Source organism: Thamnophis elegans, chromosome 1, assembly GCF_009769535.1.
Source record: "Thamnophis elegans isolate rThaEle1 chromosome 1, rThaEle1.pri, whole genome shotgun sequence".
Taxonomy (NCBI): Eukaryota; Metazoa; Chordata; class Lepidosauria; order Squamata; family Colubridae; genus Thamnophis; species Thamnophis elegans.
This window is the reverse complement of record NC_045541.1, coordinates 133,289,141-133,304,374: the sequence shown is the minus strand read 5'-3', so window position 1 is coordinate 133,304,374 and position 15,234 is coordinate 133,289,141. Positions and strand designations below refer to the sequence as shown.

General features: G+C 37.1%; 1 protein-coding gene across 2 annotated transcripts in view; it reads right to left on the bottom strand.

Moving 5' to 3' along the window:
• ADCK1 (aarF domain containing kinase 1) overlaps nt 1-15,234 on the bottom strand; it is a 122,057-nt gene that overhangs the window by 19,903 nt on the left and 86,920 nt on the right. For both annotated transcript variants that reach the window (XM_032238861.1, XM_032238860.1), the window contains 2 exons: nt 13,381-13,539; nt 5,789-5,947 (listed from right to left, as the gene is read on the bottom strand). In XM_032238861.1, the coding sequence (XP_032094752.1) occupies nt 5,789-5,947; nt 13,381-13,539 (318 nt within the window). The remainder of the gene's footprint in view (nt 1-5,788; nt 5,948-13,380; nt 13,540-15,234) is intronic.

The window sequence follows — 15,234 nt, the reverse complement described above, 5'->3', positions numbered from 1 at the left end:
TTTTTTAGCATGAGATGGGATTGAGCAGAAATTAACCTTTCTTCATCCACTGAGGAGTAGCTATAGGAAATAGTTAAGACGGTTCAGGACTGGAAATATTTCACTAACAGTATTTGTAAAAAAAAAAAAAATACCCACCAGTTATAAAATACTGAATATTCCCAGCCAAAGACCATTCTGTAAATATATTGAAGTTTCAGTAACTTGGATTCCAATTCAGATCTGCCTTGGACAACCTAAGTTCAATGGTGCAGCATCTGTTCTGCATGTGTAATACCTCACTTCTGCGCATAGCATCCTCTGTATGAAGAATCCAGGACTTGGGCTCAAAAACTGGCAAATTTCTTAGTCAAAGAAAATATTAGTGGCCAAGATGGACAGTGACAACTCACTTAAAGGTTGGATTAATATGACGCATTGGGATAACATATAATTGTTTAGTCATAGGCCCACTATATTATAGTTACTTTATAATTTAGTGGTCTAGTAAGATCTGATGCAATTGGGTTAATACAGTTCACTTAGCCACAGAAGAGCATCTTTTATGAACACTTCTATCACAATCACTAACATTACTAGTAATTTCTGAGATGGGTGGTTGAAAATGTGAAAAATAAATAAAATATCATATGGACTATATTACATGGAACTATATGTTTGGAAGGGACTGTCAGGGGCAACCTCTTGCTCATTGCAAAAATGTAAATTAAAACATTTCTGATAGATGGCTGCCTAGAGAAGGATAGCCCACCTCTTCATTTACCTGTCAAATTGTTCTTCTGGTTAGAAAGTTTTCCTAACATTCAACTTGAATCTGCTTTTCTGAAACTACATCCTTTATCACATGCCTTGCATTTTGGAAGGAGAGAAAAAAGTTCTTGATTTTCTTCTGAATGTCACTCCTTGAAAAGTGAATCTCCTTGTGTCATTTTTTTCCTCAAGGTTAAACAGGCCTAGTTCTATCACATTCACCAGGGCACGATATTATCACAACCATTTATCGGTTTATTTACGGCAGCTGTTAATCAGCAGTCATGTCACAGGCATTTTGGGAGTTTAGCTCTTCTGTTTGTATCAAAGACAGAAGAACCATCTCTCTTTTGCGCCATCCTTAACATGGTGATCTAAAAAATTAGCCATCATACTTTGCCTTACAGCTCCTTTTGTGTGAAGACCAGAGGTGGTATTCAGCCGGTTCTCTTCAGTTTGGGCAAACTGATAGCGGTGACTGTGGAAGGCTCCGGCCACCCGCCCTTATGTAATGGCTGACTTTCTGCATGCACAGAAGGTGGCACATCCGCGCTCACATTTGCGAACCAGTAGGGAAGGTAAGTGAATCCCACTGCTGGTGCAGACACTAGGTAGACATGCTTCTAGCTTCCAGGCTATTATATTACCATTGGCAGAGAGCAGCAAACAACAACATTTTGCAAATAGGAGGTTTCTTGGGAAACCAATAAGCCCCTCTCTGAAAATACAATGTCTTTTTTAAGTGTTACTGGAACATCTATCAACAATTTAAAAAATCCCCCAACCAATAAAGCAAGCAAAAACATCTCTTCTATTCTACTGACAAACAAAAAGCTATTGTCAGAAAGCTGAAAAACTTTCTGTTGAAGTATCTCTTTTAGAATGGGAGAATGAAATACTGTCAAAACTACATTTTCAATTTTAATATATTATTGCTATCATTAGCTCATCATGTGAGCTATCAGAATAAATTGAATTGTAGTAATATTAGCAACATTAGAATTGCTAGAATATGTTTAAATTAGATAGTCAAACAATATTTTTACAGCTTGTTGGCAGAAGTTTCAAATGTTTCCAAATACATGACATTTTAAAAGGGTTAGGTTGAAACTGTGACTTTGGTATAAATACTTTATGGATCCCAGACTCATAATGAAAACTTTTTGTTGATAACCTGTATATATGCAATTATCTGAATAACAGTGAGGCATTTGGGTCTTTTATATTTTAGGCATTTTAAATTTCACATGCATACAAAATATAATATGTTATATGCACATTAATACAGAATATGTGTTCTTTAAAGCACATTACTTACACATGCCTCTCTTAAATAAATCCTATTGAGAGTTCAGTGGGTTTTATGCACCCTTAAAGAAATCAGAAATTTAAGGACTGAGAAAGAAGAAAGAACCACATAGTTTTCAGTTCAGAAGTTGGGTTTTGTTTTGTTAATGATTGGTGATAAAATGTGGCTCTAAAATTGCAGAAATGATAAATCTGTAAGCTAGATTTTTTCCATTTTAATCTCCAAACTGTTTCACAGAAAATTTCCAGAACCACTACAGCAGGGGTGTCAAACTTGGGTCATCACGGTGTCGTCACGTGACATATCGGGACTTTTTTCTCCTTTGCTAAACTGGGCATGGGCGTGGCCAGCACGTGGGCGTGGCCAGCACGTGACACATCCAGGCAAGTTTGACAGCCCTGCTCTACAATAAATCCAATAATGCCACATACATTTAGCATAATGTATGTGGAGCCATGTGGCTCAGTGGTTAGAATGCAGTAGTGCAGGCTAATTCTACCTACTGCCAAGAGTTCGACCCTGACTCAAGGTTGACTCAAGCCGTCCATCTTTTTAAGGTCGATAAAATGAAAAGCCAAATTGTCGGGGGAAATATGCCAACATTGTAAACTTCTCAGAGTGTGCTGTAAAGCATTGTATAGAGGTATATAAATCTAAGGGCTATTTCTGTTGCTGTAATTCAGAGGATATAAAGAAAGGTAAGGACCTTTTTCTTCTAACCTTGCTTAGAATTATCTCTAAATTCCCTTTTCACTCAAAAAAACTGTACATCCTGATTTCTAATGCTAACAGTTCTTTTAAAAAAATCCTGATGTTACTATACACTGGCCCTTAAATCCACTGATTCAAAAGCCATTGCTTATTTTAATCCTAAATCAACACTTATCCTCATTTCAAAATTGACAACAACAGCCAATGGCTCTTACTAAGCCTTGTAAGTCTCAGTTGCACAGTCTTTGGCAAGCTTAAATTATGCACAGACTTTGGGCCCTAATGCCTGTGCATGGAAACAATTTATCTTTGGCTTTACAAGCTTAACTGGGTTCACAGTGAGAAATCTACTTCCCCGCTGTGCCGTAGGGTTCCCCATCCCTCAAGGAAAAAAATATTACACAGTACCACAACTCCTTTGCTGTCTTTAGTGTTGATGAAAATGTCTTGGAATCGACAAATTGGACAGGAAAAATCTATTATTAAGCCATTTTTGCAATAATTTGTTATTGTTCCCTGAATCAATACTTCAACGGCTCTTTCACCCAGCAAGGATGTGATTGGTGGTCTCCATGGGGATTTGTTTCACACTCTCCAAGTTGTTACAGCAGCTATGGACATAGGCGCAACATTTGTGATAAACATTCACTTAAAAAGAGCCATCAGCTTTCAGCCCTTTAAAGGCCTCTTTGCTTCAGCATTTGACCTGGAAAAGACTGAGCATTCCCAGGTCTTGTTCAAGACTGAAAATGGCTGGGTCATATATACAGGTTGAGAAAGACAAGGTAACTCTATCCAGGCTTTTTCAGATGATTACTATCTGGAGCAAATAGTTAGCTATTATTATTTTTTTTTATCTGAGTGGTCCTTGGTGCTCTCTGAGCTTGGCTGGGGTTTTTTTTTGCAGATGTTTTATTACCACTGCAGATGTTAACCTAGTTTGGATAAAGAAATGCCTGCAAGAAAACAACCAAGCTCAGAGAGCATCAAGGATCCCTCATTTCAACCCTGAACTACAAACTTTCTTCTCTATTCTTTATCTCTTTGCTGCCAGATAGTGGCAATCCAGATATATGCAAGTCAGGCATGTGGCCCTAGAGGAGCTCCAACCTGTATACAATACTAATAGTTCCTGTTCAACCCTATAAGATCAGGTGACTTTGGGTCTGGCTCAGTGCTTTTCAAAGAAATGGACATAGGCAAGTCACACAACAACTTTCTAAACAAACACTTATCTTGCCTAATTATGTGCATTTGCAATCCAACTATGTGCCCATGGAACTGTGGTGGGATACAACCGGTATGCCCCAGTACGAGCGTACCAGTGCCTGCTGGGAGCACTAGGTACTGTTCTGGTACGGTGCTCTGGAGGGCCCATCCACCCTCCTTACCTGCATTGGCGCAGTGGTTAGGGTGTAGTACTGAAGGCCACTACAGCTGACTGACTATTATCTGTAGTTCAGCGGTTCTAATCTCACCGGCTCAAGGTTAACTCAGCCTTCCATCCTTCCGAGGTAGGTGAAATGAGGACCCAGACTGTGGGGGCGATATGCTGACTCTATAAACCGCTTAGAGAGGGCTGAAAGCCCTATGAAGCGGTATATAAGTCTAACTGCTATTGCTATTGCTATTGCTATTTGAGCTGATCGGGGCTTCCGCGCACGTGCATAGAGCGTACGGCACCTGCACGACGCTCCGTCGAGCAACTGGAGCATCACAGAGCGTCACGGGCGATAAGTACACATGTGCATGCTGCACGCATGCATGTGGTAGACGCCTGGCCCTGTTGCACCATACCAGTTGCACTAGGATCCGGAATCCACCACTGCCATGGAAGTAATGTTCATGGCCATCCTAATGAGTGTTGTAAATATTCAGCACATGCATCTTTGGAAAAAGGACTATTGTGATAGGAAATGTCCATTGCTATCCAAGACATTAGGTTTCTCTCCAGTTGGCTTAAATTACAAGTGGATTGACTGCAGCTGAATGGTAGGAAAACCTGCTTTCCTTGACAGAAGATTTTCAGAGATTTGTGTTTGTTTACAAAGATCTTGTGTGATTTGCCATTGTCCGTTTCTTTGAAAAGCACTGAGCCAGGCCCAAGTCATCTGATGTTATAGGGCTATCTGTAATAGTAAAACACTGTTGTTTACAGGTAGTCCTCAAAGTACAACTACAGTTGAGCCAAAAATTTCTGTTGTTAAATGAGACATCTGTTAAATGAATTTTGCCCCATTTTAAGACCTTTCTTTCCACAGTTATTAAGCAAATCATTGCAGTTGATATGTTAGTAACCTGGTTAAGTGAATCAGGCTTCCCCAATGACTTTGCTTGTCAGACGGTTGCAAAAGATGATCACATGACCTTGGGACACAATAACAGTCGTAAGTATGAGCCAGTTGCCAAGCAGCTGAATATTGATTACATGATCATGAGGAGGCTTCAAAGATCATAACTGTGAAAAATAGTCATAAGCCACGTTTTTCAGTGTCGTTGTAACTTTGAACAATTAAACGAACAGCTAAATGAACTGTTATAAGTTGAGGACTACCTGTTTTAGTAGTAGTAGTAGTATAGTAGCAATAATATATTACTAATAGAAATAGCATAATGTAGCATAGAAGTACAAGTAATAATATACAGTGTAATATAATAATAATAGTGAATACAGTATAGTATCAATAGTACTATAGAATAGTAGTAGAACATTGTGTAACATCAATAGTAATAAAGTACAAGTAATCCTCAACTTGTGACTGTAATTGAGCCCAGAATTACGGTCATACGTCATGCTGTTCATTAATCAAGTCATGATCAACATAATTTCATCACATTTTTGTAGTGGTAAAATCAACATAAATATAACTGTCTCATCTGAATTTTTCCATTATACTAGAGATATTTCATCTGGCTTGACATTTTGTCCATTACATTCCAAGCTTACTATACAGTGATCCATTGAATCAACGTTTTACTGTATATATGAGCATCCATACAATCACACATAGACCATACCTTTAGGAAATCAAAGCATCTGAGCATGTAGGCTACTTTCTCTGCATTCTTTCCCTCATTAAGGAAATCAAGTTCAACAGGCAAGTTCTTCTTAGCTTCATCCACTAACCACATAAACTCAAAGTCTGGGAATATTTGCTTCACAACCAAGACAAGGATCTGAAATCATAAATCAATAACCTTATTGGGTACCATGCCATAGGAAACTAACACTGGGAGACAATCTACATGCAATAGGAGTGCATCTATATGTTTAAATACAGAACTGTACCAGATGCAGAGGAAGGAGAAGGATTCCATTTTTTAAAGGAAGTAAAAGTACATAATCATCCACCTTTGGCTACTACCTTTACACTATGGGCACAGTCCAGAGTGTAAATTGCAAAGAAATGAATGAGAAGATTTACCAAACAGCAAAGCTCCAAAAGCAAAAATGTGCATGATATGAGTGACCTGTAAATTTGATATATAAATTAAATAAATCAAAGAAATTCTAGAATAGTAGATAGAAAATGGATAGATAGAAAATATCTCTCTTTCTCTCCCTCCCTCTCTCCAAGATTCCTTCCAGCTCTGTTATTCTGTTAGTTTGTTCTAAAGTGTGACGTCATGTGACTACATGACAGCAACCCTGGCATTCCCTGTTACTGTCGTTGAGTGAATTCTGCCAATGGTTAGCCAAGGATCCACCCCAATCCAAGCCATACAAAGCTTGGTCTCCTTCAGCTCCAAGCTTCAGTAAGGTAACAAACTGCCTCCAACTAACCCCAACCACCTACTTCCCCATCTCTGCCCTTTGGCCACATTGAGAACTACATATGGTAAATCTCTGTGACCAGAAGCTCCTTGAAACTACACACCAAGAATGGTTGCTAACACTAGTTTAACTTCAAAAGTCTTTCATGGTTAGGCTATCATTTCACATGATCAATTTCTACACCTGTACAAGGTCATATGATCTTACCATTCCCATCTTTGGTAAATAGGAAAGGAATCGTTATAGCTGAACTCTTAACATAAATTGGAAGGGATTAATTTAGACCAATGCATCCAACATTCTGTCTAGTGCAGGGATCCAAATTAAAGCATTTTAGAGAAATGATTGTCTAGCCTTTGAATGAACATATCACACATTTCTGTATAATTGGTTCCATTTTTGAGCTGCTCTTGCTGTTAAGAAATGTTTTCTAACATTCAACCATATCTGTCTTCCTATAATTTAAATTATTATTCTGTGTCCTGTACCCTGGGGCAAGAAAGAACATATCTTGTTCTTGTACATGACAGCCTTTCAAGTATTTGAAGAGCGCTATCATATCTCTACTGGGTTGTCTTTTCTCAAGATTAAACATACCTAATTCCTTCACAGGACTTAATTTCTATTCCCCAATCATCCTTGTTACCCTTTCCTGGATCTGCTTCAGTTTCTCTGAAACATTCTTAAAATGTGGACACAGTACTTGAGATGGGATAAAACCGAATATAGCGGAATTCTATTAATTGCAAAATATATTTCTGTTGATGCAGCCTGAAACTGAAATTCTTGTTCTTTGCAGTCAGGCCAACCTGCTGCCTCATATATGGTTTGCAATCAACTATTTCCAAGGTCTTTCTAGACTTCTATTGGGGAGCAACCCTTCATCAGCTGAAATGGGGCAATTTGCTACTGCAATCCTTTGACTTTTTCAGAATTACTATGAGTTAGTGTTTGCTGCAAATATTGTATATACCCGTGATGGCGAACCTATGGCACGCGTGCCCAAAGTGGCAGCACCCGTTCCTCTTCCAGGTTTCTGCCATGCATGCACCCACGATGATCAGTTGGCTTTGTGCAAGCTAGTCTTCTGTTTTCTGGCATGAGCATGAATGCCGGCCAGCTGGTAGGTGTGTGTACATGTGCAGCAGTAACCAGAAGACTTGCTGGATGGGGTGCATATGCATGCCGGAAACCAGAAGTTCATTTTCCGGTGTGTGCATGCCCCTGGGCAGCTCCTCTTCCTGGTTGCGGCTCAGAAGAGCGTGCACACATGAAGTGCTCCCTTTTCAGACTCGGTGCTGAAAAGGTTCCCCATCACTGGTATATAACAGGTTGTTTTCAGGCAGAGAGGCAAACTTGGACCAATGCTTCAGATCGGAATTATAGAATCCTGTCCATTCATTTTCACTTTTGTTTCTTAAGGTATCATCAGTGGAAAAAATGATTGTTTCTGCTTTAATTCTTAGAGTTCAGGTTAGCATAAATTCTTTACAGTAGTTAGCAGTGATATTTGTTCTGGATTCCCTTTTAAATTGCCACAAAATGTGCCTAACAAAGGTCTATTCAAATGTTTTGTGAGCTTGCTCCCTGGAACATGGTTGTCTTATATTCTTCTTACAGTCTCTGTTTACCTTCTAAGAAGCATTCATTTAATCAATCTCAAAGGACAGTCAGGAGCTCCCAACCTAAAATGACAGAACTGAAAAGAGACAAACTTACCTTTGGTCAAATTACTTTTTGGAGGTGATTGCATTACATAATAAATACAAAAATAGAGAGAGAGAAATCTTACAATACTGGGAATCTTTTTTCCAAACTATCACCCAATAGAAAAAAATGCTGGTGTTTTGAATTCAAGAAAGCAACTTAAAGGAGCAAAATTCATATATCACATTTTCCACAGATTGGTTTATATACTGGATGTTTAGTCTGATTTCAAAAACTATCTTAAGTTAACAAGAGTTTCTACATTGAATGAATTTGAAGATGGAGCAAGATAATTTATGAACCAAACCAAACCAACTAAAAAACAATTCTAACTCTGCCATCTTGTACTTATCCATATTTTTGCAGCCCAGACACACAGATGTACTATACATGATATATTTGAGGTACAGGATGTAATAAAGATGCAATATTTGATGTACTGAATAGCGTACATGACTAAAGTGGCATCCACAGAAATGCCCTTTCTTGCATATGCCCTGTACAGCCATGAAATGAATTTTGACTGGAAATGTCTCAAATCACCTAAGATGTTTATGATATAAATTGTAAAGGTCTCTGATTTAAGCAAGATAAAAGAACACATCATTGCTCCACATCAATTTTTTTACAATGAATCACTCTGTTGGTTTAATTTAATAGGATTGAGAAAGTATGAAAGAGAACAGGCCAATATAAGTTATCCCGTCTTTCTATTTTTCTTTTCGCTGCTGAATCACAACATTGTGAGGTTAAAAATCTCCAGGGCTAGCTTTTTCAATATGGATTAGTTAATTGTTATCAGAGTTTCACTGGGGCAATGTGCCTTTAATTGGAAGTTTCCTCTTGCTTTTACCCTATAATTGTTCACTATGACAGCAGAAGCTGCTAAAAACAGTCTTTTATTGCTAATTAATTAATCTGCCCCTTTCTGTTTCCTGCACAGGATTTTTTTCCTTATTAATTCCTTCCATGTTTTTTATAAGAAGAACAGCTCTGTTTTATCAGGCTAAAGTCCGTTGTAATCAACTTTTTTTTTCTTATAATGAGCAACTAGATGGCTCTGAGATGCTTCTAAGCAGGAGATGGAATCATCATCTTTTACCACCACTGTTCCCCCTACAAATGGTATTTGACAATATACTGCTCCCAAACTACAGGTAATACTGAGTGTGAAAAAAATAACAGCCCTTCATAGACTTGTGTTCCAAGAAGTTATCCAATTTCTCTTTTAAAGCCTACAATGAAATCTTAGTCTTTATTGAAAGAAAAGGAGCAAAAAGCGACAGGAAAATAATGTAGAAAACTGGCTAATTAGTGGGTAAGAAAGTAATAATAACATCTTGCTGAATAAAAAAATAGCAACAGAAGCTAAGAGAAAGAAGCTACTAATTAATTTTGCAGGGGGCCTTTGCAAAACAATCAGAGTAAATGCATCCAGGATCATATTAACCATAGCATGGAGCTATTGCATGAAATTGCTGGTTTTAAACACTGATCCTGGAAACTGGAAAAGCAGTACCTCCCCAGAATGGATGCTTTACTATGGAAACACCCATCTTGGAAAAAGAGAGATGGGATGGGAAATAGATGAGAAGAATGCAGATTTAAAGCACATCTCGTTGAATGTGGTCATATGGTGAAGAAACCACTTTAGTTTGCATTATTGAAATCTAGATAGAGAAACTGGAAGAAACTTAGCTATCCTGTTCACAAAAATTCTGATGTATTGACAATGCAGGGCTAAGAATAACACAGTTGTCAAGGTGAATATGTGTACTGTCTACAATCTTGGTCTCTCTCACCAGGATTCCAGTTTGGCTGAATATCAAACTGAGGAAAAGAAAGGTCTTTATTCTTAGACTTAACAGTCTCCAGAACTGATTTCTTCAGTCATTGCATAACATGTGATATATAATAATGGTGTTAAATAAGTGTCTTGACATAGTCAAATTTGATAAGTTGACACAATAGCAATAACACTAAAACCTGTATACCACTAGTGCTTTACAGCCCTCTCTAAGCGGTTTACAGGGTTAGCTTATTGCCCCCAACAAACTGGGTCCTCATTTTATCAACCTCGGAAGGATAGATGGCTGAGACAACCTTGAGCCGGTGAGGATCAAACTCCTGGCTGTGGGCAGTGTTAGGCTGCAATACTGCATCCTAACCAGTGTGCCATCAAGGCACAATAATCAAACCAAAACGTATGACTTGTAAACCAAACTGAACAGGTTCACATACTGAGCCCAAAGAAAGAAAACACAAGACAATTTAGTGTGATACTGCCCTTGTGGTAGATATATGTGTTCTGATTGTGTTAAACGTGATTTTCACAACCTTTTCAGCACCAATGCCATAATGTAGAAATAAAAGTCAATCGAAATAGAAGAACATGGGGAGAGCAGGGCTGACATCGCTACGACACAACATGTGGGATATCTCTTTCGATATCTCTGCTGCTGGACGGTCCTTTTGGACCTAAACCGTCCTGTAGAGATGGTGATAGAGAAGGGCACATCCTGCTGAACTCAGGGACATTGCAAAGTCTCTGATTGATCCAGGAGAAGCTCTTTTTTCCGGTGAAAGAGAAGCAGCCATTGAAGCTGCAGAAGGTTGGAACAGCCCCTGAATGGAAGAAAAGCAGGAGAGAGTGTGTGTCGAAATGGTGAGATAAATTTTACTATTAGAGAAGAGAACACCCAAAAAGACCTAGAGTAAAATTAAAATTGAAGACAGAAGAGAACAAGCGGTGAATTAAACCTGAATTAAACTTAGTGTGTTATCTTTTTTTTAATTTTACACTTTTTTATGGATGGAACTTTTACAAATGCCTCTTACTTTTTAAATTGGATTGGTTTCTTTTTTTCCCTCTTCTTCTATTTTTCATCTTTTTTCATATTTGTGGATTATGATTTTCTTTCTTTTCTTTTTACAATGCTCAGCTGAATTGTTTGCTTTTAAACACTTTTTTTCTTAAGTCCAGAATTTAAAGAGAGGAGTATATGCAGAGGAAAAAGAAGCAACACTGCCATCTATAGGCTGGAGGCTTGGAAACATTGCATTTTTATTTCTTTGAACATCTGACTTATATCTAATACTTCAAAGCTCCTGATTTTGTTTATTGAAAGGGATATTGGGAAGAGTATGGATTGTTTATGCAGGTGCTCTTCTGGAGTACTATCAATAGCTGGACTGGAGTGAAGAGAAAACCTTGACTTGAAAGATAGCAATAGCAATAGCAGTAGACTTATATACCGCTTCATAGGCCTTTCAGGCCTCTCTAAGCGGTTTACAGAGAGTCAACATATTGCCCCCAACAATCTGGGTCCTCATTTTACCCACCTCGGAAGGATGGAAGGCTGAGTCAACCCTGAGCCGGTGAGATTTGAACCGCTGACCTGCTGATCTAGCAGTAGCCTGCAGTGCTGCATTTAACCACTGCGCCACCTTGGCTCAAGATTATAGTGAACTTGTTTGAAACTTAACAAAAAAAAACTTTGGATGTTTTAGTGGCAGTGTTTATAACCTGGAAGAATGGCGCAACATAAAGAAGAAAAAGAATTATCATTGCAAATGATAATGTTTGAAATTCAAAAAGTAGAAATAAGTACAAAAAACATTGAAAAGAGGATGGAGAACATAGAACAAAGAACAGAAAAAATAGAGGGAAGAGTTGAGAATATTTATAAAACAATGATGAAATTTGAGAATAGAGTTCTAAAAACTGAAGAAAAATATGAACAAATTGATAAGAAAATTGTTGATATTGACAGCAAATCAAGCGTAGTTGGAAACGACAGGAGTGGAATGTTGAAATGAGAGATTAACAAACTGGAACCCTATCTCAAACCTCAAAACATGGAAGAAGGGAGAAAATTTGGCAGTAACAATGAGATAAATTTTGGCAGAAGCACCAGTGATAACTAAAGGCAAGCGGATGGAAGGAACAGATGGCGGGTTTCGAGTTTTTACAAGATAGGCAAGGAACAACAAGGTACCAAGAGAAGTCCACATAAGACTTATCAAGAAAATAATTAGAATACAAATACCACAAATGGCAAGAGATATAGGACTGCACTATTACTGGAAGGATACAGAATTAAGAAACGAAATGTTAGAATAAAAATTAAGTTAAACTTAGTTAAATTTAGAGTATTATGTATAAAATAAAGTAACAATAGTTATAGCTAAATAAATGATTAATAATTATAATAATGCATATATATATATACATATACATACACACACACACACACACACACATTAGATTGATAATATGAAATTTTATATAAATTGTGAGGACTATGGAGAGAATGTTTAAAAGCTTTTTTATAAAAGATAAATAATTCTGTATAGAATAGAATATAAAGATGTAATACTATTGGATGCTTTCAGGATGATGTAAATGCCATAATATAAATTTACCTTAAATTCAGAATACTTTACATAAAAAGGATGTAATAATAGCTGTAGTCAAATGAATGTTTAATAACCATAACAATTGTATACATATATATTAGAATGATGATATGAGTCTTTATGTAAATTGCAAGTGAAGTGTATTGTGAGAAAGCACAAAAGTTTTGTAACCAATCGACAAACTGTAAGTAATTAGAGGAGGATTTTTATTTTGTGTGTTTATGTCTGTATGTTTTATGCTTGCCTAAAAATAAAAACTTTTTTATAATAAACAAGAAATAGAAGAACATGGAGAAGAGTGAGAGGACCAGCAAGTTAGAAGATCAAAGCAAACTGGCATACAGTATTAACATATCAACAAAAGCCAATGGTAGCAGTGATAAATCAGAGGCCATTGTGGAGGAGTTTAAAGGTTTCCAGAGTTTCTTAATCTGCTGAATATTGGTTGTCTGGTTATGGTTTAAATAAAATGCTCAGATAAAAGTTATGCAGTCATAAAGCTTGAAAATGCAAACCATCTCTATTCTATATTTGATTACACACATATACTTAGATATAGTATACACTACTTCTCTTTCAGATACCAGTTGAAACATATGCAGTTTATTTTTTGAAACATTTTAAAACGCTAAAGACATCTCTACTGAAATAAAAGAATCATGATGAGAATAACAGAAAGCGAAGTTCTCACAGAAAGCTACTGATCTACCTCCATGAGTAGAATATCCTTAGAACTCTGTGCTTGGACCTTAGGATGTTGAACCTTCACAGCAACTGTCCTCCCATCTTGTAGCACAGCCTTGTGGACTTGGGCCAACGATGCTGCCCCCAATGGAACTTCTTCAAAACTGGCAAACAATTCATTGATCTGCAAGGAGAAAAGATATCTCAGATTTGCTGATGCTTAGGTTGCCCAATATTTTAGCCCTTGAAGTTCTGCAGTAATCAAGAATAAAATACAACAATATAACATACTATTTTAATATTTAGGAAAAAACTGTCACTGAGAAAATTGAAGAATTCATGCAGAAAACCTGTCCAAACCATGTAGTTTCTCCATACACTGAACCATAATTAAGAAGCTTGGCTGTTAAGAAACAATAGAGAAATGTATAGAACTGTAAATGAATGTATATTAATATAGAAGCAATATAAGACTGATACATACAGGTATGATGACACAACAATGTTAATGTGATGATTGTAAGTTGTTATAGATAGAAAAAACAATAAAAATTTGATAAAAAAGAAACTTGGCTATTTAATTAAATACTTTTTACATTTAACTTTCTCAACAGTAACTGGAAGTAGCTGTACGCTGAAACGTTTTTAGTATGACATACACATTCTAGCAATGGCGAGCTGCACAGCAAAAGTAATATTACAAGCCCTTCATCCTTATTTACTCCATGAAAATGAGATTTAACCCGTTAAATTAATTTTACTTTCTACAATAACATTTCTCTGTTGCTCTTTTACTCAGGAAGGTCTACCTTGAGATCAGTCACTTCAGCCATGGAGAATTGAAGTCTTTTCTCACTGTTTTAGAACATTATCATTTCAGATACCAGATGAACCTTGGCTAGCAAGGATAATCTCTTCCATTAGGCAACAACCAACCAGGTTCACTACAAAATGGTCCTTAATCAGCGGGCTGAAAATCATAGTAATAACACTCAGTTTTCTTTGTAATCACACTTTGTGCAGCTAGAATTACTGTTAACACAAATGTCACGTGTTTTTTGCTAGTTAAAATAATGTGCAAACCTCTAAGAGAAAGCTTAAAAATGAGACAGATTCACAGAGAATGCAACTATCCCAGTGGTGGAATTCAAATTTTTTTACTACCGGTTCTGTGGGCGTGGCTTGGTGGGAGTGGCAGGGAAAGGATATTGAAAAATCTACATTCCCACCATACTATGGGGCCAGACAGAGGTGATATTTACCGCTTCTCCGAACTACTCAACTTTCCGCTACCGGTTCTCCAGAACCTGTCAGAACCTGCTGAATTTCACCTCTGAACTAGCCACTGTATGCCTCTATGCCTCTGAAAATTGACTCTGTTCTCTGCTTTCCGAAGAAATATAAAAGAGACACTGTTAATTTAAATTTAGAAAAATGTAGTGGTTTTTAATGTGGCTACGATAGATGGTATTGTTTTAATATGTATATTTCTTCTACACTGACCTGGTAAGACACAGGTGACAAAGCAATTCTAAAAAGAAATAAATAAAATAGATATAACCTGCTTGTGATCTTTCCATGTGTATTTATTTGGTTGTTATAAAAACCAAACACAGGTATGATCCAGCAATGCTGTTCTTACATTAGCAGGGTATTTGTCTTTTCACTAATTGAGTGTGTTCATATATAACCATAAACCAATATTTTAAAAATCATAATTTGCTAAATAAGTGTTAATGGACATAGCAGTTTAACTGGTGGGGCTCATAACCACACTGAGCAAGAATTAAGAAGATCACATGATGGCTTAGTACACTTTATGAGACCAGAATATGCCTTATCTGGATAATGGCTGAACTCACATATTGTGCTAAGTTAC